The sequence below is a fragment of the Dermacentor variabilis genome, chromosome 1, assembly GCF_050947875.1.
Source record: "Dermacentor variabilis isolate Ectoservices chromosome 1, ASM5094787v1, whole genome shotgun sequence".
Lineage (NCBI taxonomy): Eukaryota > Metazoa > Arthropoda > Arachnida > Ixodida > Ixodidae > Dermacentor > Dermacentor variabilis.
This window is the reverse complement of record NC_134568.1, coordinates 257,873,627-257,900,455: the sequence shown is the minus strand read 5'-3', so window position 1 is coordinate 257,900,455 and position 26,829 is coordinate 257,873,627. Positions and strand designations below refer to the sequence as shown.

The window sequence follows — 26,829 nt, the reverse complement described above, 5'->3', positions numbered from 1 at the left end:
TGCTGCTTTCTTCACCGTCACTACTACTTGACATCTGGTGGAGGTGTTAGTATGTTCATGTACCGAACACCCCCGCAAAGCCGTGATCCAAGTCCCAAGCCCGAGGACAACACCAACATCGCCCCAGACCAGCGAGCTAGCCACAGACAGCAAGGACTGCCCCCAGAGCAACGGGCAACGTTGGCAGTCATGCGCGCCCAGCAATACCTTTCCTGTATCCTCGATAGCGTCCGGGAGAATCCGAGGTGCCCAGTGGTCAGATAGTCATGTAGGGTGTGCAGTACTTCTGGACGCAGTGCTGACAGAAGAAGAAGGTAGTTGGCGCGGACTGGTGAAAAGTTTTTCACGAGTAAATTGTTTTGAAGCGTGAACAAAGTCAATCCGCGCTGATCTGATCAGTGGGTGAAGCTCGTCAGTTTTTATACACGAGCCATCGAATGTTCCATAGTGGTCACTGGTGACCAGGAAGACCTTGACCAGGTCAAAAACCACAATGGCAGCCCCAGCATCACCCATCGTGCTTCAACTACCCAGAAAGCCCCCTACCTTCCATGGAGCAATGTCGGAGGAGCTCGAAACCTTCGAAAGGATCTCGACCTTCAACAAATGGACCTCTGAGGATAAGCTACGACATGTGTACTTCGCCTTGGAAGTTGCCGCGAGGACTTGGTTCGAGAACCGGTCAAGTGGGAAATGCCGCAGGCCGACACATGCAGTCACCACCGGTACTTGCGCACTTCAATGAGGACGCCGATACCGAAATCCACACTGACACCAGTAGCCTAGACCTCGGTGCCGTCCTAGTCTAGAGGAAAGACTGACTTGAACGAGTGACAGCTTACGCTAGCCGTTCGCTGTCAAAAGCAGAAGGAAATTATTCTAAGACTGAAAAGGAATGCCTCACCATAATTTGGGCAACAGAAAAATTCCGCCCTCACCTATATGGCAGGCCACTCAAAGTTCTCAGCGACCATCACGCATTGTGTTGGCAGGCTAACTTAAAGGACACATCAGGACAGCTGGCGCGGTGGAGCCTCAGACTGCAAGAATATCATGCTGTAATCTACAATCCCGGATGAAAACACTCTGATGTCGATTGCCTATCACACGCCCCCAATGACCCACCGCCACAAGACGACGAGGATGACGCCTTCCTTGGAATAATAAGTGTGCAAGACTTCGTTGAACTGCTACAAGCAGACCCGGAGCTAAAAGGCCTCGTCAAGTATTAAGAAGGGAATACCGACATTGTCCCTAGGTCATTTAAGCGTGGATTGACTTTGTTCACGCTTCAAAACAATCTACTCATGAAGAACTTTTCACCAGACCGCACCAACTACCTTCTTCTTGTTCTGTCAGCACTGCATCCAGAAGTACTGCACACCCTACATGACTATCCGACTGCTGTGCACCTCGGATCCCCCCGGACGCTATTGAGGATACAGGAAAGGTATTGCTGGGCGCGCCTGACTGCCAACGTTGCCCGTTACGACATGACATGCCGAGACTGTCAGTGATGCAAGACTCCACCGATAAGGCCAGCGGGATTACTACAGCCAATCAAGCCTCCTTGCCGACCGTTTCAGCCGATCGGGATGGATTTGTTAGGACCCTTTCCGACGTCAACAACCGGAAATAAGTGGATAGTGGTGGCGACGGACTACCTCACCCGCTTCGCTGAAATGAAAGCTCTGCTGAAAGGTAGCGCAGCCAAAGTGTCGAAATTTTTCATCGAGAACATCCTGCTGCAACATGGTGCCCCAGAAGTCCTCAACACCGACAGAGGAATGGCCTTTACAACAGAGCTAACCCAAGCCATTCTGCAATACAGCCAGACAAGCCACAGGAGGACAACTGCCTACCAACCGCAAACGAACGGCCTAAACAAGAGTCATTGAGTTTACTTTAAAGTGGCACTAAAGGAAACAAAATGTTGGGTTAATCCGAATCCGCATTGGTAAATTGGCATTTCTGCAATGCATAACAACCACTTTTCGCATGAGAGATGGATCGGTAAAAGTCGGGGAATGAAAACGCAGCAAGGAAGGACGAGTGGTGACACCGCCGCGAACTTTACATACCAGATTTCTGTGACGTCATGGAGACCCTCGCCTACATGCTAGCAATGTATGTCGACGTCGAGCACAAGACGTGGGACGCAGTCCTGCTGTAGATAACCCTTGCTTACAACATGGCGGTGCAAGAAACAACACAGATCACACTGTTCAAGCTGGTTTACGGCAGGAATCCGACGACTACTGCAACTGGCCTGATTTTGTTCTTTTCGACTTCCACCACGGATGATAAGAGGCCATGCAAAAAGCAAGTTGCCCGTAGGCCTCTAGAGTTTCACGGACAGGTCTCAGCGTTCCATGTTCTTGAGGCTTGCTGGATGACGAGGTAGCATGTGCCTCTCATAAAAATGAAACCACTAGTAGCACACGTGCCAACACAAACGGGCGTGCAGTGGCTCCCATGCGACCGAAAAAAAAAAAAATTATGGGATTTTATGTGCCAAAACCACCCATGCGACCGTCTACGTTCGAATCTGTCCGCTAGAGGAGCGATCGGCGCTGCTGGTGTTGCAGGCGAAAACTTGGGCTATAGTGTATTATACTATCTAGTACACTGTACTCGAGCTTGCCTCGTCTATGCAACGAATGCAAGGGGGGAAAATGGCGAAGAAATGTAAACTTTCGGCACTTCAGCAGAGTACATAAAACATAATGGCGTCCTCTATATGCAGCACAAAAGTCTCACACACATTTCTCGTGCAATGCGTGAACTTTTCTCGTTCTTATGATCTTTCAGTACCCTTTAACCAGTGCAAGGTATACCCAACCAGGCTCAGCCTCCCTCTCTCTCCCTTCCGGACACTTCACTTCCAAGACCTGAGAGCTGCAATGCTGTTTTCGCGAGTGAGAGCATATTAGCAGCGAGAGATGAATGAGAATAACATTCAGGCATTTTAAAAAGGCGCCAGTGCCACCATTCTTGACTGATGGTACGGGTGTCACCTGACTTACAGTGAGCTCGAAGGTGAGCATGATTATATGTCCAACTATTATTCTCTAAAATCAGAAAGAAACTGCAATTGGATGGATGGATGGATGGATGGATGGATGGATGGCGGCTATACCCTTTGTAACGGGCGGCGGCTGGCGCCACCTAGCCTTTTGCTCCCCCTCCTATTTTATTATTAGTATTTCTTTCTTTATATCCTCTTCTCCTTAAACTAGTTTTCACTCCCCTCCTCCCCCCAAAATAACTATCTAAAACCGTAGAGGAAATATTATCTCCCCGATTTATGGTATTATCTATCCCTTGACTTCCTCCACCAATCCTCTAGCCTCCCCTTCGTTACTGCCACTCTTTTCTCGTCTATTTGCCCTCGTTCCCCGGGAAAACCTAATGCCCCTTCCATATCTGCCACTGTTCCCTCTGCCAGGGTCGGGCGAAGGTCTGTGCATCTCAGCACTATATGCTCAGTGGTCTCCATTTCGGCTCCGCAAGCTGTGCACCGAAGGTCCACGTCTCCAAATTTAGCCCTGTATGTTTTCGTTCTTAAAACCTCCGTCCTAGCTTCGAATAATAGTGAGCTGCCCCGCGAGTTATCAAATAAGTGCTCTCTCTTAATCTCCTGTTTTTGTGACCTATACATCGATAGCGCTGGCTTTCCGAGCATTCTTTCTTCCCACATTTTTCTTTCCGTCTCCTTCACCTCCTTTCCCACACTAGAACCACGTTGGACCCCCTCCCTTGGCTGTAGGTATCTATTCCTCAGCTTCCTCGTTCTGAGTGTCCACTTTGTGTTCAAACTTTTCATGTACAGATATTTGTACACTTTTCCTGCCCACCTTTTTTCCTCCAGTGCTGGGAGTCTCTGTTCAAATTTTAGTTTACTTATTGCCTCTCTACCTTCGAATGACGTCCATCCCATGTCCCCCTGCACTCCCTCATTAGGGGTGTTCCCGTGTGCTTCTAAGGCCAACCTGCCTACACTTCTCTGTCTCGTTTCCATGCATGCCTGAACTTCCAATTTCATGCACAGTACTGAATTTCCGAATGTGAGGCCAGGTACCATAACCCCTTTCCATACGCCCCTAACCACCTCGTACCTATTATAGTTCCAAAGTGCCTTGTGTTTCATTACAGCTGAGTTCCTTTTCACTTTTTCAATCATAATTTTTTCCTGTTCTTCCAAGTACTTTTTGCCCACGTTTAGCCATATGCCCAAATACTTGTATTTTTCTACATGATCAATCTTAGCGCTTTGTATTTCCAATGGTTCCCCCCTTTCTTCATTGTATACTATTATCCCAGACTTCTCTCTACTGAATTGCAGTCCCAATTTTTCTCCCTCCTCTCCACATATGCTCATTAGTTCCTATAGCCCTACTCGGGTGTCAGCAAGCAGTACAATATCATCTGCATACATCAGTCCGGCTAGTACTTGAGCTACCTTCTGCCCTTCCAGCATATAGCTTATGTCAGTTCCTATTGTGCTCTGTTCTAGTCTCTTTTCCATTTGGCTCATGTAGATCATAAAAAGCAGAGGTGACAATGGACAGCCCTGCCTGAGACCTCTTCTTATTTTAGCTGGCTTTGTAGTTTCCCCCTCCCATGTTATCTCTACCTCATTATCTGTATAAACTTGTTGTAGGAACTCAATCATCTTTCTATCTAGACCATATTCCCTCAACTAGCTCCATAACTTTTCTCGGTTTACATTATCATAGGCTCCTCTAATGTCTAAAAAAGCTATCCATAGCGGTTTCTGCCTGGCTGTCGCTATCTCTATGCACTGTGTTATAACAAATAAATTATCATCTAGCCTTCTGTTCCTTCTAAATCCATTCTGCAGTTCTCCCAAGATCTCTTCACGTTCTGCCCATTCCTCCATTCTCTTTTTCACCATCTGCATTGCTACTCTGTATATGACTGATGTGATAGTTATTGGCCTGTAGGATTTAATGTTGTCCTTGCTTCCCTTACCTTTGTAAACTAATATCATTCTGCTTCATTTCCAGTCCTGTGGAACATCTCCCCCTGCTACTATTTGTTCAATAAGTTGTCGTAATTTTAATTTACTTTTCTGGCCTAATATGCTTATCAATTTCATAGGTATGCCATCAGGTCCTGTTGCTGTTCCCAGAGGAACCTTGTGTTCAATTCTGTCCCGTTCCTTACTTGTCATCCTTCTGTACTCCTCTAATTCTGTCCTGCTGTTGTCATTGTTCTCCATTTTGCTACCCACTGGCTCTGCAAATGCTGCCTCTATTGTTAACCTAATATATTCCTGAGCTTCCTCTCCCTCTACCTTTGTTCCTTCTGGTGTGGTCAGTGAGTGCTGAACCACCTCTGTCTTCTCACTCTGTTGCTTTATGTGTTCCCAAAATTTCTTAGAGGCATTTCTGTCTTTTTTTTCGTATCGCTAACATCCACTGTACCCCAACTTTTGCTATCTTGGCTTGAATTAATGCCAATGCTTCTCTTTTCATTGCAAGGTAATCCTCCCATTTTGTCTCCACCTCTTCTGGTGTGGCTCCCCCCCTTTTTTTTTTTGCTGCTCTGTGTTTTCTGCACGCATATTTGCGTTGCTCTATGGCCTCCTTAACTTCTCGGTCCCACCAGCTTTTCGGTTTATATTTTCCCTGCTTACTTCCTAGTTTCCTAATCTGTCCCTTCTCTAGCTCTCGTTTAAAAATACCTATTAACTCGTCGTATGTCCATGCCCTTTGCGGTTGCTTGGATACCATGCTTTCAATGTTTTTGGCCACTTCTTGTAGCTGCCTGTCATTCAATTTGCTCATACCTTTCCTTTCTTTAGTTTCTACCAGTGGTACTGTCCTTCCAAAACTGATTTTGATTCGTTTGTGATCACTCTCCAGGCTTTTTGTACCTTCCTCATCAATTTCCATACATCCCAACCGTTCATACAGCTTGTGGGACATTAGGCAGGCATTTATAGGAATCACTATCGGTGTTCTGCGAAGAGCCAACACGTGCATGGAATTACGCATCAATACATCGTCAGTAGAAATGAAGTGATAAAAAAGTTTAAGGTCAGGCAAATAATTAGCGTATCTTTTTCTAGGCTATGGTAACACCATGCCTTAAAGAAAATCAAGGACACATACTAAAAACGACAGTGAATCAATCCTACAACACACGTTTACGCTCTTTGCGCACCTATGATCTGATGTGCAGACGATCGCCGCCACAAGTGACAGTAATTTTACTCACTTGACAACGGAGAGAATTCCAGATGCCTTGTCGGTTAGTCCACGCAATTTGAACACCGAACTTTAATGGGTAGCTCGTATTCATCACGCTGCTAAGTATTTTTGTCCCAAGAATTCAGTTCCTGGCGCTACCCTCCACAACTACCCGGTTAGCCAGAGAGCCAGCCTTGCGTTAATGCGGAAACGAGTTACGAGTTAGAGCCGCAGTTGTACACACCTTTGAATATGGGCCGGTCTGGAATCTTCCTTCCTTCAGCAACCATAAAAATCAATCAAGATTTATACCTAGACCACATGAAATGCTACTTATAAGGAGCTATTTTAGCTTAAAATTCATACTGTTTGTATTGCTCATGGTCGCACAACTCGGCGTTTGCGGCCAAAAACAGCTCCAGCTGGTCAGAGCCAGTCACATGAGAATCCAGAATGCTAGATAAGCAGGAGCAGTACGAGTTGCTACGGGAGGCCTGCGGAAGCGAGCGACAAAAGCATGGATGCGTTCGGGCGCGTGCGTGCAAAGTCATGGTAGAAGACGATAAATGACGTGAAATTGCGTTCTTTGAGCGCGTGCGACTGCTCGTGAAATGAGCTTTGACCGTTTTGATGTCCGAGCGCGTTCGTGCGAGATCATGCTCGAAAACGACGAAGGACGTGAAGTCGCGCGGAGCGCGTGTTGTGTCTAAAAGCCCGTTCGATCGGACACCGTCGTCATAATGGCTGAGCAAGGTGAGTCGCGGAATTTTTCTATATTCCTAGCTGTGTTGCTTTACAGGAGACATGCACGATATTCGAAGCGAATTTCTCAAAGACAGCTTGTCATTTTGATTCTTCCCTCGACAGCGATGATGACTGCCGTTAGGATTAAACGTAAAGCGGACGAGAATCCTTCAGGTGCGATTGTGCTGGCGACAAAAAGAGCAAGAACAAGTCATGAGAACGAGTCTGGCGAGAATTTCGCCTTTGAGTACGCCGGCACCGTTAGCACCCCTGTAAGTGAGCCAATATAGTTATCTGCTTCTCTACCTTACTCACGCGTTAAGCACGCATTTCGCAAGCGACGCGACGTGTGGACTTTGTCGCGGTGTGGATTTGTGTAAGATATTTAAGACATGTATCAGACATGTAGAATATTCTAGTGCGAGGCAACAGTTTCTTTATTCCAGGAGGGAGACCATATTTAAATCGCTAAAAGTAGTAACAAATTTCCATTGTTACCCTATTAAGTGCCGCTGTACGCCCGCAAAAAAATTACTTACCACGAGTGCTATTAGATCCAGTTTTTATCGCCAGTGAGAAAGCGTTATTACTGGGGGGTGCGAGTAGAAGTTTTCTAGACCGAATGAGATAGCGAATAATGTACTGCCTTCCAGATACGACATTGGAAAGTTTGTCATTACACTGCACATTATAAAGCATGATTTATTGAATGCACAGAGGGAACGATGCTTAGGGAGAATTAACGAAGCAGTTTGTGAACTCGGGGCTCTTAGGGGTGTATGCTGTCATGTATTATCAGCCTGACTATTTGCAGTGTGCTAGTCCAGATGAGGTGTTTCAATTGACATGAAAAAAAAGACAGAAAAGCAAGAATAAGTAGGAATAAGCAAAGAAAGAAAGACAGCCTTCTCGGCCATTTAATTCCTACGTATACCTTTCCAACCCATAGGAAGTGTGTGCCATCTATGGCAATGGTAAAACGAAAAAGGGCGTTTTTTTCTTTAGTTTGTATGGTCGCAGCAGAGGGTGTCACTATTGCATAAAGTATGTTGCAATGAAGCCTATTTGATCCAATAATACGACACAGGTACCGCATCTATAAATAGTACCAAACTGCTGAATAGCTTGTCAAAACATTTTATTGTAAGTGATTGTGTTTAGGGGAAAAGGCTGACTGAGTCACGCAGCATGCTGTCCACTACGGCATCTACTACGGATGTGATTAAAGTGATTGTATTTTTGCTTTAATATTATTTTTAATCAAGTTGAGTGGATGATGTAAAGCATGTGAAAACTATTTGGATTTTCAAATAGCAACCATTTCATTCGTTGTTGAAGGTTTTGAATATTTGTACACCCCTAGTTATTACAGTGTTAAATGCTGTAGTACCATCTGGTAGTTAGAAATTAAAGCACTTTTGTTCCTTTCAGTGGCACCTGTCGAGACAGAGAGCAAGTAGCTAGAGGTAATTCAGATCAAAGTGTGCGGCCTGGGTGCTGCCTGGTTTTGTCACGTAATTGTGATAACCATTGGAAGCCTCATCACTTGTGTGATAACAGCATCGGATCACCCATCAAAATCTGTCGCTGAAAATCTTTGCACACGGTCTGTAGTGACAGTGATGAGACGGGCCATTGCACAGCTGATTGCGATTGGCTTTCTCGACCACAGTTATCATTTACACAAGCTGGCAAAAGGAGCCAATCGCAATCCAGAAATTTGATCCTGATTGGCCTTTATCGCAATTGAAGGTGCCCCGTGGAATGAAGTATTCGAATTCATTGCACGGTCGCACCTCGAGTGACTAACCAAGGGACACTGACTGGCTTAATATGTGCTCCCTTACGTCATCGCTCCTTCTCCATGTGTTGCAGTGGAGCACCTCTTCTTGTTCGGCACAGCTTGGCATGAAAAAAAGAAAATCTGAGGTTTTACTTGATCTGATTATGAGGCACGCCGTAGTGGGGGACTCCAAATTAATTTAGCTACCTGGGGTTCTTTAACATGCACATAAACCTATGTACACAAGCGCTTTTGCATTTTGCCCCTGTCAGAATGCGGCCGTCATTGCTGTACTCGAACCCGTAACCTCGAGCTCAGCAGCACACTACCATAGCCACTGGGCTACTGCGGAAGGTGAGCTTAATGTAATTTGCATGCCCACCGCCACTGCAACTCGAGACAAAATGCAAACACTGTTGCCGTTTCCGTAGGTTGTGTGCACAGTTGAAAAGTGGTCAAAACGGTTTCACTGTGTCCAGGAAGTGCTAATATGGCGCGTGTAGTTAGTTGGGCTAGGCACAGTGTTTTGTTTGCATGTATGGCCCCTACATCCCCCAAAATTGTGGGATTTGAGCTAAGGCACAAGAGAGGTCGTAACACAACCGCCAGCTGTAGTAACGCACTCGCAGGCAAATTGCAGTGGAAGGTGTGGGCCTGCCATAACGAGGTTGTATACTAACTGAAGCAGAAGACCAAATGTATCGCACTGACTTTAGCAACGGTGATCTCTGTCGTGTTGCTTGGCTTTTTGCACAGATGACCTGTCCATTGGCACAATGTGACAATGTCGAATGTGTGTTTGTGCAGAGTGATGTGGATGCAGCAATCCAGCAAATTAAAGAAGCAAAGCGTAGGAGGATGAGCCCTAAGGTTCATTCGATGGACATCCACTCCAAACTGAGAGATGAACATCGTTCATCTAGCAAAGAAAATCGCCTGCAGTTGCTTCTGAAACACCGGTCCATACTTGAAGTCTGCTCTGAAGAGGTCACCGATGAAAACCTGGAGGCTCCGCGTGAGTCAACCCACAGCTTGTTCCAGCTTTACGACGTGTTTGCTGAAGACAATGAAAAAGACGACGACTCAAAAGAAAATGTAAGTTCATAAGGTTGCCTTGCCACAAGTGTGCTGTTGACAGCTTAAAAAAAACACTAGATCAGTTTAGAGGGATAAAGCGTACCTTGAAAACTTTCTTGTCGTTAATTTTGAAGTAATCGGTTAGTTATAAGAAAAATAAATGCAGGCCAAAGTTTGTTTTTGAATTTGCCCGCGCAAAATCCGCCATGCTGGTACGTCGTTGTGACATCACGGATTTCAAAGTATTCTTTCGTATTCCTTCTGCATTGGCTCGACAAAAGTTACCGAAACTCGCCATGTTCACATTTTGGCTGCTTTAGACACAATGTAGTCTATCTTTACTGCTAAAAAGTGAACTGGGCCCTAGAAGACTATTTCATCCATGACGTCACAGTGAGTTGGTGCAGGAACTTCAAGGAGGTGTTGCTGCCCGTCTTTTGTTATTGTGCCTTTTCTGGCTTGCCAAGGGTCTTATCGTGTCAAGAGTGGTGCTTTGGATATTGTGGAAGGGTAATTTACTCATTTACATTTACTCATTTACAAAATACACTATACTGATGGACGACTTCAATGCCAGGGTAGGCAAGAAGCAGGCTGGAGACAAGTCAGTGGGGGAATATGGCATAGGCTCTAGGAGAGTTATTAGTAGAGTTTGCAGAACACAATAACATGCGGATAATGAATACCTTTTACCGCAAGCGGGATAGCCGAAAGTAGACGTGGAGGAGCCCGAATGGTGAGACTAGAGATGAAATACTTTATACTCTGCGCTAACCCTGGCATCATACAAGATGTAGACGTGCTCGGCAAGGTGCGCTGTTCCCTCCAAAGTCTAGGCAATTAGCCTAGACTTGGGAGGGAACGGAAGAAACTGGTACATAAGAAGCCGATCAATGAGTTAGTGGCAAGAGGGAAAATAGAAGAATTCGGGATGAAGCTACAGAACAGGTATTCGGCCTTAACTCAGGAAGAGGACCTCAGTGTTGAAGCAATGAACGACAATCTTATGGGAATCGTTAAGGAGTATGCAATAAAAGTCGGTGGTAACTCCGTTAGACAGGATACCAGTAAGCTATCGCAGGAGACGAAATATCTGATCAAGAAACGCCAATGTATGAAAGCCTCTAACCCTACAGCTAAAATAGAACTGGCAGAACTTTCCAAGGTAATCAACAAGTGTAAGACAGCTGACATAAGGAAGTATAAAATGGATAGAATTGAACATGCTTTCAGGAACGGAGGAAGCCTAAAAGCAGTGAAGAAGAAACTTGGAATAGACAAGAATCAGATGTATGCGTTAAGAGACCAAGCTGGCAATATCATTACTAATATGGATGAGGTAGTTCATGTGGCTGAGGAGTTCTATAGAGATTTATACAGTACCAGTGGCACACACGACAATAATGAAAGAGAGAATAGTCTAGAGGAATTTGAAATCCCACAAGTAACACCAGAAGAAGTAAAGAAAGCCTTAGGAGCTATGCAAAGGGGGAAGGCAGCTGGGGAAGATTGGGTAACAGCAGATTTGTTGAAGTATGGTGGGCAGATTGTTCTAGAAAAACTGGCCCCCCTGTATACGCAATGCCTCATGACCTAGAGTGTACCGGAATCTTGGAAGAACGCTAACATAATCCTAATCCATAAGAAAGGGGACGCCAAAGACTTGAAAAATTATAGACCGATCAGCTTACTGTCCGTTGCCTACAAAGTATTTACTAAGGTAATTGCAAATAGAATCGGGAACACCTTAGACTTCTGTCAACCAAAGGAACAGGCAGGATTCCGTAATGGCTACTCAACAATAGACCATATTCACACTATCAATCAACTGATAAAGGTGCAGAATATAACCAGCCCTTATATATAGCTTTCGTTGATTACGAGAAAGCGTTTTATTCAGTTGAAACCTCAGCAGTCACGGAGGCATTGCGGAATCAGGGTGTAAACGAGCCGTATATAAAAATACTGAAAGATATCTATAGTGGCTCCACAGCCACTGTGGGACGAAGGGCTCTTGGGTTGATCGAAAATCATTATTCGCCCGACCAACATTCGATGGTATCTGCGTGTACCAGGCATGAATGTCAGTGAGAGCCATTCTCTGTACGGGGGGATCAACAGGTGGATGTCTATTACCTCTCCTCCCCCTCTCCCTTAAGGTGCCCACATAATTAATCGGGGTGTAGACGAGCCGTATGTAAAAATGCTGAAAGATATATATAGCGACTCCACAGCCACTGTAGTCCTCCATAAAGAAAGCAACAAAATCCCAATAAAGAAAGGCGTCAGGCAGGGAGATACGATTTCTCCAATGCTGTTCACAGCGTGTTTACAGGAGGTATTCAGAGACCTGGATCGGGAAGAATTGGGGATAAGGGTTAATGGAGAATACCTTAGTAACTTGCGATTCGCTGATGACATTGCCTTGCTTGGTAACTCGGGGGACCAATTGCAATGCATGCGCAATGACCTGGAGAGGCAAAGCAGAAGGGTCGGTCTAAAAAAATTAATCTGCAGAAAACTAAAGTAATGCTTAACAGTATCGGTAGAGAACAGGAGTTTACGATAGATAGCGACGCACTGGAACTGGCAAAGGAATACATCTACTTAGGGCAGGTAGTGACCGCGGATACGGATCATATGAAATAATCGGAAGAATAAGAATGAGCTGGGCTGCGTTTGGTCGGCATTCTCAGATCGTGAACAGCAGGTTGCCATTATCCCTCAAGAGAAAAGTGTATAACAGCTGTGTCTTACCAGTACTCGCGTATGGGGCAGAAACCTGGAGGCTTACGAAAAGGGTTCTACTTAAATTGAGGACGGCGCAACGAGCTATGGAAAGAAGAATGATTGGTGTAACGTTAAGGGATAAGAAAAGAGCAGATTGGGTGAGGGAACCATCACGGATCGATGACATCTTAGTTGAAATCAAGAAAAAGAAATGGGGGCATGGGCAGGACATGTAATGAGGAGGTAAGATAACCGATGGTCATTAAGGGTTACGGACTGGATTCCAAGGGAAGGGAAGCGTAGCAGGGGCGGCAGAAAGTTAGGTGGGTGGATGAGATTAAGAAGTTCGCAGGGACAACATGGCCACAATTAGTACATGACCGGGGTAGTTGGAGAAGTATGGTAGAGGCCTTTGCCCTGCAGTGGGCGTAACCAGGCTGCTGATGATGATGATGAATTTACTCATACAGAAAAAAAAATTTCTCATAACCAAAATGTCTTACAGTAGCGCAATGTTAATGTTTCACATGACATGATTTTCACTCAGCGACATAGTGTTTTTCATTGATTTGGTGGTGCTGGTACTACACTCTTCAACAATTGTGTAATTTTGGGGTGTATATTTGCCACACAACAGTAATTGCCATCTGTCTTGCTCACATTTCCTTTCTTGAAAAGTACCCGCTCGCTACTTTCCTGTCGAGAATGCTCTGTCATGCTGACAACGCTCATGCCGTTCGTGACTTGGAAGTACTGGACTCGCAGCCTTAAAGGGAAGCTGAAGAGTCTGTCGAATTCAATAAGACGCTCATATACGGATGCGGGAACCTTATAAACCACGTAGGTAAAATTTGGTTTGTTTTTTTTTTCAATTAGGAGCGACGTAATCGTCGGTTAAATTTCGCTGTAGCTCCGCTCCCCGTCGAATGCCGCGCGCTGCTGCTGACGCTGACGATGCGAGCGGAGACCGGAAACCGCGCTGTTGTGATGTCAACTCTAGTGTTTTGTTCGTTCGCAGCCTGCGCGACTGTGCCTGACCGTGCTTGTTTCTGCGTGCGTGCCATCGTAATCTGCTTCGATCGACCCTGCATTCCTTTGTTGGTGCGTCTGCGTGTATGTAGAGTGGTCTCACGTAGCCGACGGAATTCGCCGCCTTTACGACTTCGGTTACGAGTAGTGTGCGGATGGCGCACAGATGAAGGTCACTACACGTACTGCGTGAACCGGGAAGCTTTCCACGCGTCTTTGTAGATTGCCGACAGCTTTGGACAGCGCACAAATGCCGACGATCGCATCCCCGCTTATGTTCCACGAGGAGGCATGCAGGAACACAACACTACAGTTGTTTGACCGGAAACGAGCTCACTAGATCGGCGAAAGATTGGCGAGATCACTAGATCGCTTTGCGAAAAATATACTCACCAAAGAGCATTTCCAACACGAGGAGATCCCAAGACTTCGCTTTCGTTCGCGTCGAAAGCACTGCTCGCACCAGCATTGTTTGCTTTTTCGAGAGGCCGGCTTTTCGCAATCGGCTCGTTCATGTAGGGAGTAACACCGAACTCCTAAAAAAAACGCAGTCTCTCTAAATTTTCCATTACCTCTTAATTTTCCATTACGGCACCAAACTACCTGGCACCGCGCTTCATGTGTAGCGGCAGCGGTCGGTCACTAGAGCACTAGAGTTGACGTCGCGAGGCGCCCGACCAATCACTGGCGGAAACGAGACGCGTGAGCTGGGCGTGTCTGCTGCTGCACTTTTCGTCGAAATAAAATATATTTGCGCTTTCTTTCGCTCAATTTCGATACGATAGGGTTGAAAACTATTATGTACACATGCTCACTCATTTTTTTTTTTTAAAACCTTTCAGCTTCCCTTTAAGAAATGCAGACAAGACAGATGACAATTGTTGTGTGGCAAGATACGACCCTAAGGGTGTAATTTTAAGAGTGTACAACGAAGTGAATTTTATAAATGCAACGCCAAATTCAATTTGAAATTTGCACCCGCTACCGCCGCCATGTTTCACGCAAACCATGCAGAGACGGTAACGCTAAATCTGAGAAATAGCAAGCATACACTATACGCTATGGGTCGTTTAGCGTTTAGTGACTCTCAAGTGCTCATATCGAAGTATTCAACTCTAAGAGATGTAGCACATAGTTTATTTGTAGTTTAATGTTTGCATGCCCCTAGAGTAAATCCACATTGCATTCCTTTCCACTATTGCTAAGGAGGACTGCTTCTTGTGAATGCTAATTAAAGCCTCGTAAATGGTCTAGAGGAATTAACACATTATTTAAATGTGCTTTCATGTTTAGAACTTAACACTGTCTTATATTATCCAAGTCTTATAAATCTGAGCTGTTCAGTATAAGTATCTACTATAAGTATTTCAATGGCTGCAGACATAAGATCTTGTCATAATGCTTGCTTCAATCACTATTGCAATTTTTTAGGTTTCTTAAAGTGTAATATTTATCTTTGTGGTTTATTATTAGGAAGACCCAGAGAAGAAGAAATCAGAAATTGCATGCAACAATGTTCCAATGGTCCGCGAAGCTGCCAGGGAGGAAGAAGTGGACGAAAGTTATGTTTATGACATCTACTACAATGACGTCCACTGTAACTTCATTGGGGAGGATGAGTTTCGGTGAGTGATATAGGTCTTTTGCATGCAGCATTCTTTGAAGGTATCGAGGCATATGGCTGTTCAGTATAATTTGTTTCGCAGTATCAAAGTATCGGCTCTCATTCTTTGCTTCAGCCATTACTTTGGTAGATTGATGCATGCCTTGGTCTGCCTTTTTTAAATGATGTTGGCAGATGCAGATCTATTGTCATCCATGATGTGTCATAGCCCATAGACATGCTAAGACTGGCTAAGCTTCAAAACATTAATTTTGATATAGTGAACAGGTTCTGATGTGGTTTGGTTGCTATGGCTGCCACAAGTATGACAAATCCTGTGGTAAAGTGCATCGGCTAAGGTGTTATACTGTCATAGTTTATTAGATACTTGAGCCATGGAAAGCAAACAGAATGAATGTGTATCCCAGGCTCAACTAGGGATGGTCGCTAATTTTTTAAATTAGATTAACAATTACTAGAAAAATATTTATCATTTTAGCCTTTAATAAATTAAGTTCAGTGCAGGGTTTTTCATTGATTAAGTGATTAATATAAATTTTTGTAGGAACATATTTTAAAGGTGAAATCAAGTTTGAAACACAAGTGTATAAATGTTTGATTATACTTAATCTTTAGCCTGTTAAAGACTAAATATAGTTGACACTAGTAACTTTTGATAAGATAAACAATGTATTTTATAAAATGTCAATGCCGAATGAAATAAGAAATATGGCAAAATCGAAATTCGAAGTTCAGCTGAAATGCGCAAGAAATTGCAGCATGCACAGAGGAAAAGAAAATTACTGGTTTAGGATTACAAACCACACGCTCTTTTCTACAGAGCAAAGGAATGTCAATTGGCTTGGATTTTTGGGGGAAACAAACACCTTCTTTGAATGGTCACACAACACGCATGCGAGAGTAGATGCTCGGACACTATGCATTTGCCGAGCTAGAAATTAACTCTATAGCTATATAAAATGCATGCTCCAAACTAGCGCGCATGCTGTGCCTCGTCTTTAGTGGACTGGGAGTAGGATGATGACCAACATCTGGGTTGCTAACTTGCTGTAGTATGCCTTGAATTGCGAAGGTATTTCAAGCCTCCAACTTTGGGCGGCGTGTGCAGTGTGGTGGAAGAGAGAGGAAGTGTTCGGCCCAGCAACACTCGGTAAAACAGTCGACACTGGCTCTACTACAGCCGCCGAGTCGCAGCTTGCGCACTGCCATTCCAGTACAATTTCAAAATTTTAGCACTAGTCCTGCTAAACTCTTGAAAACAATCAATCGAACATGCCTTAATCGATTACGTCAATCAAATAAAATGTGGACATCAATGAAAATTGTCTTGCAGGATACATTTAATCGATTAACCATTCATTAACACTACCAACCCTAGGGTTCGCAGCATAGAATTCAGGGTGTGTTTACTACACTTGTATATGTAACAGTGAAATCCTCTATTTTATGGTGTGTGCCTAGGGGACTTCACTGGAGTTTAGTTTATTTTTTCACTCTTCTGCCCAGCTTGTATTTCATAAACTGAGTTGACACTGGTAGCTAGTTGAACTAGCGAGCTGGTCAATCGATGTCCCCGCTTTCAGGGCACCTATTAATTAAAGAGTTGAGAGAACACTGTGGTGGCCCTCTAAATGACCACAAAATATGGAATTGGAGAAGGTGCTAGCACTGAAGACAAACTGTATTAGGTTCTATGGTGTAGTCCACAGCTATTGTGTTTTCAGTTAAATTGTTGCTGACAGAAACTTGCCAGACATCCCACTTATTTTGCTTTATCAGACAGCTGCCGACCCCATTACTACAGTGTCTGGTTCGTTTACAAGTTCTCTGTGCACATCATGAAAATCGGGAGAGTGGTCACAAACTGTAGGGCGTAATAAGCTTAGTGTCCACTGTCGCTGCTGTAAAACATTGTCTTAAGCTTTCGACAAGCCAATCACACTGAGTCTTTGACTACTGCACGCATCCACATATCAGTGATGCAGCAGGACCTACCCACTCCCTAAATTTTGTGAAATACTGAGGTTACCCTTGTAAACAAGCTCAATGCCAGGAAATGTGTCGTGCATTTTCAATTCGTCACATTAAAAGACGTCATAATTTATTTTTGTTGCACCTTCGAGGAATTGAGCTGTCATACTGCGATTATGGAGTTGGTGGCTAACAGCTAAAAATTCTAGACTGAAATTTTGTGTCAATGCTCCTTTAACTTTTCTGAATTTTTTGCTCGCTTGATTTGAACTTCACACTGAGAAGCTGCTGAGAATAATTGTGAACGCAGTACTCAAATCATGTTTTACATTCTTGCATCCCTTATGGCGTGTATCACTAGTTGCATTGGCTGAGCGGCTATGATGTTCTGCTGTTGAGCGTGATGTTGCAGAGTCGATTGCCAGCCATGGTAGCAGCTTTCTGTTGATGATGGAATGCAAAAACACTCATGGTTATATAAGCATTGGGTGCCCAGTAAAGAAATCCACTTGGTCAAAATTAAACTGGAGCCCTCCTCTATCCCCTTCAGTTTCAAGTTTTTGTATTCAACTTGTTTGTGCCACTTTTGTCCAGTGATAGGTAAAAAATATCCACAAACGTTGAGTTTTTGGTGAGTTTTATACTCTGCATACTCATTGTGGCCCCACTTTAGTGTGCTTAGTACTATACTACACACTACCACATTCAAACCACAGCTCAATTCACTCAAGGTTCAAATTTGCCCCCCTAGGACTCACTTGAGCTCACTCAGATTTATGGGTGGGTCCGAGTGAACTTGCCTGCCTATGGTTGCTGGTTTATATTATTGCAAAACTGAAGGACAAAAGCTTACTTTTGTACCTGTGGACAACAAAAGGTTCTACAGTAACTTATTAGGCTCAACTGTCTGTTTTCTAACATTCCAGAAATGGTGAGAATGACCAAGTCTTACATTTGTCAGCTTTGCTTGGTATGGCTGGTCGGAGTTTTTGAGTAGAATGGAAAGCTGGGCAAGTTGGGGCATTTATAAAAAAAAAATTTCAAAAAGGGCTAGTATGCAAGGAAGTAGACAAAGAGAAGCACTTACTGACGAATTGAATTTTATTAGGTGTTCTGATTTATCAATTCTCTTTACTCATAAAGACTAGTTGTCACGTGAAGTGAGTGAAGTGTTTTTATTCACAAACATGACAGTTGTGCAAGTCAACCATTATTAGTCTTGCATGTTAAGGTTGCGTATCTTGAGCCTCCTTAAGTACAAGATGTTTTATTTTTTATTTTCATTCCTTGCTGGTATGGCTGTTTCTTGTTTCTTTTTTAGGGGGGGGGGGCACTCTTTTGGGTATAGATATGCCAGATTATTGTTATAAAACTTGAGCTGAGAGCATTTGTATACTTTCTTGTGTGCTTGTTATTTTATGCTGTTTCAATTTGGGAGTTCTTTGCTGTAGTAGCACACTGGCTGCAATGGCATCATTTTGTCACATGTAATCTTGCAGACAAGCTTCAGCACACTTGACGTAACAGCCACATAGAGGGTGTTTGCACACAAAATCCAAACCCAAGTGCAGATTTGCACTTGTAAAATAGAGGTGGTATATCTTGGGAAAAGGCTGAGAATTTTGTGACATAGTTTTAGGTAACAATAACGTAAACAGTGTATTAAAGATTGTGTGGTGCATTCGGGTAAATTGTGTCACAGAAGTGTTGGTGTCACTAATGGAGTATAAACATCAATGCCAGTCATTGTAATTTCCCGTTTTCAATATCAAATGGCGTTCAATGTTTAATGAGTTTGTTCTGAGTAGCATGCTCGACATCCATCACTTGCCATGAGAAATAGGATCTTATCTGTTAGGTACAGGAAGGACAGTCCTGGTAATGTTCTCATTTGTTGAGTTTCAGCTAAAGCTGGCTTCAAAAGCTGTTTCAGATGCTCTGCCTTGCCTCGTCATGAACGTTTGGGCGAGCATACCAAGAGGAATTAGTCCTTGATTTTATGGAGTACAAAAGTTGTTCTGAGAGATTGGCAAGTCCATACAAATGTTCTTTATTAGCTATGCCATAGTTCCATCTCTACGTGGCACAAAAGCAGGCCTGTGTTAACTAGAAGAAATCTCGCCAGTAGCTGTTTTATGTTACTGGCAAAGGCCTACCAGAAACCTAGATTACTTTTGTGTCATTATCCCTGGACATTTAAATTGGGCAACCAGTGAGCTTGCTGTAAGAAAATGATGGCTAAAGGTTGTCAAAGAAATTCAGAGCCAAGGGTTGCTAGAACTTTATGAGACTTTCCTTGATAGAATGAGACCGAAAGCAGAGTCACTTAATGAGGCTCTCCACTGTGGCAAGTGATGTTCGAAGACTTATCTCTACACTTTTGACTTTGCTCACATTCTTAGTGGCTTCTGGAGTAATCTGCCAACCATAAAAGCTGCCCTTTTTCTCTTTTATGTAAGGGAGACACACAGTCTGCTTGCCTACAGATGATCCCAGATTTGGCTGCCCATCAATGTAGAACATGTGAGGCAGTTAAAGCGTGCACCATGTTACTGTGTGCGTGATATAAGATCTGAAATTGAACAGGAATGTTTGTCACCAGCTCTTGCAAGGTTTAGGAAAACAGAAACCAAATGCAATGTGATGCCCCACAAAATACGACGCCACACACTGCTGTATTAGTCCAGAAATATCTGCCTGTACACAATATCCCTGCTCTACCACATGCCCTATATTCACCCAACCTCTCCTCGTGTGATTTATTTGTGTTTCTCAGGGTGAAATTGCCGTTCACACTTGGGAAGTGTCGTAAAAATATGGCAGCAATCAAAAATGCTGCGAGTAATGTGCTGAAGAGCATACTGGATGAAGGTTTCTCTGCTTGGCCCCAGGACTTCCAGAAGCTAACAGCTGTGCATATATAGCTGAGGGGACCAGTACTTTAACAAGACCTAGAGTGCTTAGTTTAAATAAATTTTTTTTTACAAGCTGTCATAGAACTCTTCTGGCAAAGGTTGTATTATAGGATTCAAATATAGTATTTTCAGATACTGTGTTGTAGATAGTGTCTGAAGGTTTTGTTAACCCTTTGAGGGTCGATTTTTTTTCTACATATGCGACCGCCCGGGGTCGATTATTTTTATTGCAGATTTCAATTCTTCTGAGCGACTTATTTCGAAAAAATTCACTGCAATTTTTCTAGGGTGACCGTAAAGTGAGAAAAAAATATTTTTGCATTGGTATATGTGTACTCTTCATTCATGAATAACAACAATAAAAAAGGAAATAAACTTATAAGAACTAAAAATTTGATGCATTTTTATACACATAGTTCAAGGCCTTGAAAATGCGCACACGAGAATATTTTGCAAGACTCAAATGTTCCTGCTCTTACACTAATATCTAATATGTACATCCATAGCGTAATCGAACTGCGTAGGTGCGCGCACTCAGGAAAACTTTGTAGTTGTGTGCCCGTCAGAAAAGCATAACGTGTGACAAACTTCCGCTAATCTTTATCTTATCGCCAACCAGAGGCAATTAGTTATCGCGAGTGTCAAAAAAAAAAAAAGCGGAAACACATGCATGGTGGCATCCTTCCTATGCGCACCTCTGTGAGCACTGAATGAGCGAGGAAAAGGCGGTCGCCCTTTGAGCGATTAGTAACGAGATAGCCATCAGTTTTGCAAACGTAAGAAGCCGAAACCGCCCGCGAAAACAAAACTCAAACCGCCACCTGCCTGCCTGCGCACTCGCCAGTGCGCGGGCGGTACTACATAGACGCGCAGGAGCGAACTAGCGCTAAAACAAACCATGCAACGAAAACAGAGAGAGGGAGGCGCGTGAAAAAAAATTACCTGTATTCCCACATAGTGGCAGCACATGACAGAAAAGAAAAGGTGAAGAAATGGGCGCGCTTTTTAAATGTACAGACGGCGCCGTAAATATACGGCATTGACCATTTTCTGATTTGTTCGCGGCGCCGTACATTTACGTCATTGACCCCTCAAAGGGTGAAGTGTTTTAGTCCACAGCTCTTAGGCTCCCATTGCTGCAGCGAGCGTTGGCGTTGTCCCTCGTAACTTAGCGAGCAAACACAGCGAAAGATGCAAGCGAATGCAGAGCATAGCAACAGGTGACAAACAGCGACAGCGAAAAGAGTGCTAGGAAGAAAGCAGAGGAGGGTCCAGCAGAACCATGAGGCAGACAGCAGAGGAGGAGGGTATGGCAAAAGCGTGAGAAGGAAAGCTTAGTGCTGTGCAAGACGGACTTTGTGGCAACAATGGCCACGAGTTGGCACCAGAGTAGCGCGCATCGTCTGTAGGGAAACAAAGAGCTGTATGAGCGGAAGTCTATCTGCAGCAACTGCTGTGAATCACGCCCATGCGTCACTCACGTGCCTCCTCTCACAATCTCCCGATCAGTGAGGCAATTGCGCCACACTTAGCTCCATTTGCAACACGCCGCACGAGACAGATTGTCCGTGCCAGCCAATATATTGCAAAATGAAAAGACACATACGTATAACTGTGCTCAAATTTCGCATTAGGGAATATCATAATCGTTGGTGAATTTTTAAATTTCAGGTGAATCTACAGTGCTCTCTAAATTAGTGCTTTTTGCACTGTTTATCCTGTAGCATTTTTATGTCACTGTGGCTATATATTGACAATACTTATGCAGTGAGTTATAGCCCCAACTTTGCCATTTTACTATGCTTTCAGTGTTGTGGCATCTATGCTTCGATGGGGGCGAAAGGCAAAAACACCCATGTAATGTGCATTCGGTGCATGTTAAAGAATCCCAGCTGGTCAAAATTAACTTGGAGTCCCCCACTTCGGTGTGCCTCGTAATCATATCGTGGTTTTGGCATGTTAAACCCCAAAATATTTTCTTTTTACATCTGTGTCAGTACACTTATCTCTAAAGCACACTGATTAACAGAATGCAATTCTGTATCTTGCAATTGTACCAATCTGCAGTACTTGGGATGTACAACCTGCTTTGGCAACGCCCTGACCTGCAGTGTCATGTAAATAAATAAAGAAGTAAATTGTAGTGAGAACAAAGCAGTTATGTATAGTAAGGTGCTTATATGTATTTTTTCTCTCTCCTACTGCTCTATAATAGACTAACCCTTAGTTACTACTGATCTCTCTTTTCCCTTCTTCATTTAGTCTTTTCCGGTGCGGTCCGCCGGATGCATTTGCCCCGGAACATGACTTTGCATACGACTCTGACCCTGGGTTGGATACTGGTGATGGAGAGGACACTGACAGCAATGCTGAGGATAACTGGAGGAACGACTACCCGGATGATGAGGACACAGATATCCTAAAACGTGAGTTAAGCAAGGCAAAACTTTGTAGCTTACTCGGTAGTCATGGGTGCCACATTTTGAAGGTGGAAAAACGCAGAAACGCTTGTGTACTTAGATTTAGGTGCACATTAAAGAACCCCAAATGGTCAAAGTCAATTTGCAGCCCTCCACTGTGGCATCCCTCATAACCCACTGCACATTAAACTCAACAATTTATTTTAATTTTTATCCAGCAGGTCACAAAAAGCTCATTGTCTCATTGGAGGTGTAAGGAATACTCCGCATAGTAGGTATTATGAGGGATAGAGTTGCAATAACTTAGACTGTTTCGTTAGAATGTGCTAATTGATTGAAGCTTAAAAGAAAAGTGAACAAATTTAATATGTTGGCTAAGTAAAATGCTTATTGTTGAAGTTTGTGTAGTCAATTGGTTGTCAATTGCAATATATTTCTGTCATTATAGCATGGTCATCATGTTGCCTTCGTTATCTAATTTATAATGTTCACATTGTTGATGTTAGGTTATTGTGCATCATACTTGAATGCGTTACTGTGCAGCATGTCACCATAAAACAGGAAAAATTATGATCTACTTATCCCATGGAGGTTGTACCTTTAAAAATTAAATTAAATTCTGGGGTTTTGTGTGCCAAAACCATTATCTAGTTGTGAGACATGCTATAGTCTCACAGTGCAACTTCATATGGGGGTGTGCCTTTCTTGCTTAGTTTAAATCTGTGCTTGTTAGTGGTAGAAAGAGTGAAAACATTTAACCTGAGATTTAAGTGTACAGTAGTCCACTATGCCACATTGCAGCATCTTTCACACCCTGAAAGTTGAGAGACTAAATTATCGTTGGAGTGAATAACTGTTGAATGAAATTTAACCTGGTGTAGGACCTAATGTTACTGCAAAAGCACATTGGATATATGAATTATTGGATATAGCGAAGTAAATGAGATGTTTCTCGCCGATAAGTTAATATATGCTTATAACGAATATTAGATTTAACGAAGGTATTTTTGTGTCAGGTGTGACTTTGTTATAATGAGGTTCGACTGTACTGTATGCTAGTGAGCTTTAGAGAAGACACCTGCTGTGCTTTTTTTTTTTCTTGCGCAAACTTTTTTCATGCTAATTGGTGGGAGTCTTAATTTGGTTTACCTTCTTTCATAACATATTAGTTTTTACAAGTGCCACAGTTCTCTTTAAAAAAAAGGAAGTGGTGGAGCATGCATTCCCCATCAGTAATTTTGGTAAGGAATCGTGGTGATTTTTTTAGGAGGACCTATAAAGGGTGTGTCCCAGCTAACTTTAGCCAAGGTTTGAAAATATACCAAAGCACTCTAAGAGAATGCAACCTAATGCATGTTGGCTATTGCATGGAACAAGTCACACTTTTGTGTTCTGCTTAATTGCATAATTAGTGAAGATTAGTTAAACAACTTCGCAAGTATTAACTCTAGTGCAAAACGTCAAATTGTAAAGTTCTAAAGCATTTTGGCAAATATCTAATTCAACATTTTCTAATTTTCTGATTATTATGTAATCATTTTTTTTCTGTGTACTAAGGAAAACCTAAGAAATATGAAAAAAAGCATGTGACATGGCTGCTTGCATGCCACGATTGCAGGCTCTTAAATGTGCTGCGTGTGAATGAACGGGTCATTCATCCTAGTGTGCTGCTGCTTAAAAAGTGACAATGCAGCGACACAAGCATTCGGTGCACGATTTACGCCAGAGACATGTTTCCCTTACGGCAGTTCATGATAGCGATAAGGCTACGAGGTTACGGTTCATGATAGCGCACAACCAAGGCGATGAGCTTCAGCACTTCATTCGGGGCTGCACGCTAAAATGTAGTTCCGGTGCCGTCGTGCACTCTTTGGTTAGACTGGTGTTTTGGAGTATCTTGTTTAACTGAGAGTACAGCCAACTTATTGAACCTTGATACACATTATTGGGTGTTGAACTAGCATAGGCCAACACTAGGTCAGTCTGGAAGAGCCTCCCTTTGTAGCCATTGCTTGTGCTTAGGTGTATGTTAACTTTAAATGTTCCTACATGAAATTTATATTTAAAAAAATATTGCTTTTATAGAGTTTGACATGTATGCTGGGCACTTTGAAGACACGAGTACCAGCTCCCTGAGAAACCGGCTGAATGGCCTGAGCCTGGTCTTCAGTGATGGTGAGTACCATTAGTGACAAAAAAGGGTCCTTCAAACCTTATCTGTGTAGTGTGTTGGAAGCTTTATTCTAATTTTGTGGGTGGAACCATTTTATTGCTGTATTTTGTGGGGTGATCTGTTGTGCAACGCATGCCACTCATTATTGATGTGAAACAGGCACATTGCGGTGGATAGGTCCCTGTCTAGTCTTATTTCTGGCCAAGGCCAGAAATAAGGTCAGAACTGCACGAACCAGTGTCCCCCGGCACTGAAGCAAATACCCATTAGGCTACAGATGTATGCTTATTTCTCTCATATCAATGCCGATTAGCATTTGGCGATAATTGGTGGATGCATCATGTTGTGAGAAGTACCTTAAAACAGCGAAAGCACATGCTCATGGTACAGAAAAATAATTATCAACCTTACCACTGCCTTTCATGTGCATCATGTTACATAGCAACCGTTCGTTATAAAAGTGAGAGCGCACCAGTGTCCGTCCCCCGCATTTAGCGCCTTTAGGATCTGCCCAGGTCGTAACAGAACAGGTTGTAACATTTCTTTGCCAGAATACAGTAAATCAGTGGTCATGCCATGGCTGTCATACTATTGTTGATGCCTTGCTGCTGTCATCACACACAATTGCTTGACTACACAAACAGGTTGGTCTATCTTGTAATGGTCTTCAGAACCTCAAAGGATGCTGGATAGCCAGCTACCAGCAAAATTCTTTGCATAGCACAGATTCCCCCCAGCGCATGGGGTTCGCGTAATTTTTCAAAATCTAAATAATTTCTAAATTGAATGCACAGTGAAGATTCAGAAGCTATGATTTGCTTACAGCATATTTGCATCAATTACAAATATTTTTTATATACTGTTTCATGCAGCATGTGTGTTTACTTAGGCTATACCCCTTCACCTATTTTCTTTTTTAATAAAAGAGACAAATCCACTTTAAGCGCAATGGAGAAAAATGCAATTGTTTGCTACTGACAATATGGTCGAGCCTACTATAACAATTTTTTGTCAATGCGTTCATGTAATGTCAAATTCACTAATTAACTTACTTTACTTAATTACTTTACAGCACATATGGCTATTTATGAATTCTGGCAGGTGAGTTTGCAAGGCATATCCGTTCGGAATAAATTCCCAAAATGACACGAGTTTGGAGATATGTGCCATCGAACTTGCCAGCGAAATGCACTGTTGTTCTCTTATTCATTTAACAAAATGCTCATCTATGCATGGAAGCACAAAAGTAACTGAAACTCCGATGTATTTCATCCCACACTTGGGGAAATACTAATCTCAAAACTTGTGTAATCCTGAAGATTCATTTCATGTGGATACGTGTTGCAAGCTCATTGTCTACACTGCTTAAATTGCAATATGTGCTGTAAAGTAATTAATTAACACATTAATTAGCATATTTCCATTAATTAATTATATATGTGTTTCAACTTATCATGCTAGTAATGTCCACATCTTTGAATAATCCAGCTCAAGGATAATATGCTATCAGCCACAGGCGGTTGTTCAATTTCTGTAAAACTTAAACATGATCACCTGATCATATATGATCATATATGATATGCGTTGCATTACAGGGTCAATAGTTGTCTTTACTTTCACAGGCTGCACTGTTCAAATTGGTTTTAACTTTATTCCCCTAAACTGTAGAGCCACTAAAATTAGATTAATCTACTGTTTGCTTTGTGTAGATATGTTAACACACCGTGAGAAGCTGTGTCATGGCACTTCAGTTGCTCTGGTGCTAAACGTCAGATGCTTCTTCATTTCATCGTGACTTCCCAGAAAGAATCGATAATCTAAGTTGGTCCGAATCAAATGGCAATTCTGTTCCCAATCAATCAAATACAAGAAATAATTTGTTTTCTGACACCAGTGATCTTAAACATCGTGCAACAGCACCAAGAAGCAGTTGGCAGCAGTACACGCTAGCCATTGGTTTACCCCCAAGCTGCACATAGCATACCATAATCTAGAGTGTGGGGTGTACAGGGTGGTCCTTTATGAATGGGAACATGCAAGCGCATGGCCTGTTCTCTGTGGAGGTTGCTTAGAGTGCCACCAACAGGCAGCAAGGGGAAGCACGTCTGCTTGTAGTCGTATCTATTGGTGGCCAGAATAACCAGA

The 26,829-nt window shown here is 43.1% G+C and overlaps 2 protein-coding genes across 3 annotated transcripts in view; one reads left to right on the top strand and one right to left on the bottom strand.

The window, feature by feature from the left end:
- The window catches only part of OXA1L (OXA1L mitochondrial inner membrane protein), a 76,712-nt gene extending 70,231 nt beyond the window's left edge, over nucleotides 1–6,481 (bottom strand). Inside the window, exon 1 of the mRNA XM_075673545.1 lies at nucleotides 6,463–6,481. The gene's annotated coding sequence lies outside the window, so the exon portion shown is untranslated. The remainder of the gene's footprint in view (nucleotides 1–6,462) is intronic.
- A 188-nt stretch (nucleotides 6,482–6,669) lies between these two features.
- The window catches only part of fs(2)ltoPP43 (female sterile (2) ltoPP43), a 28,034-nt gene continuing 7,874 nt past the window's right edge, over nucleotides 6,670–26,829 (top strand). Inside the window, exons 1-6 of one of the 2 annotated variants that reach the window (XM_075673547.1) lie at nucleotides 6,670–6,971; nucleotides 7,058–7,234; nucleotides 9,553–9,840; nucleotides 15,055–15,206; nucleotides 22,354–22,517; nucleotides 24,597–24,686. In XM_075673547.1, the coding sequence (XP_075529662.1) occupies nucleotides 7,088–7,234; nucleotides 9,553–9,840; nucleotides 15,055–15,206; nucleotides 22,354–22,517; nucleotides 24,597–24,686 (841 nt within the window). In that variant the 5' untranslated portion in view covers nucleotides 6,670–6,971; nucleotides 7,058–7,087. The remainder of the gene's footprint in view (nucleotides 6,972–7,057; nucleotides 7,235–9,552; nucleotides 9,841–15,054; nucleotides 15,207–22,353; nucleotides 22,518–24,596; nucleotides 24,687–26,829) is intronic. The other variant, XM_075673546.1, reaches the window with a different exon arrangement.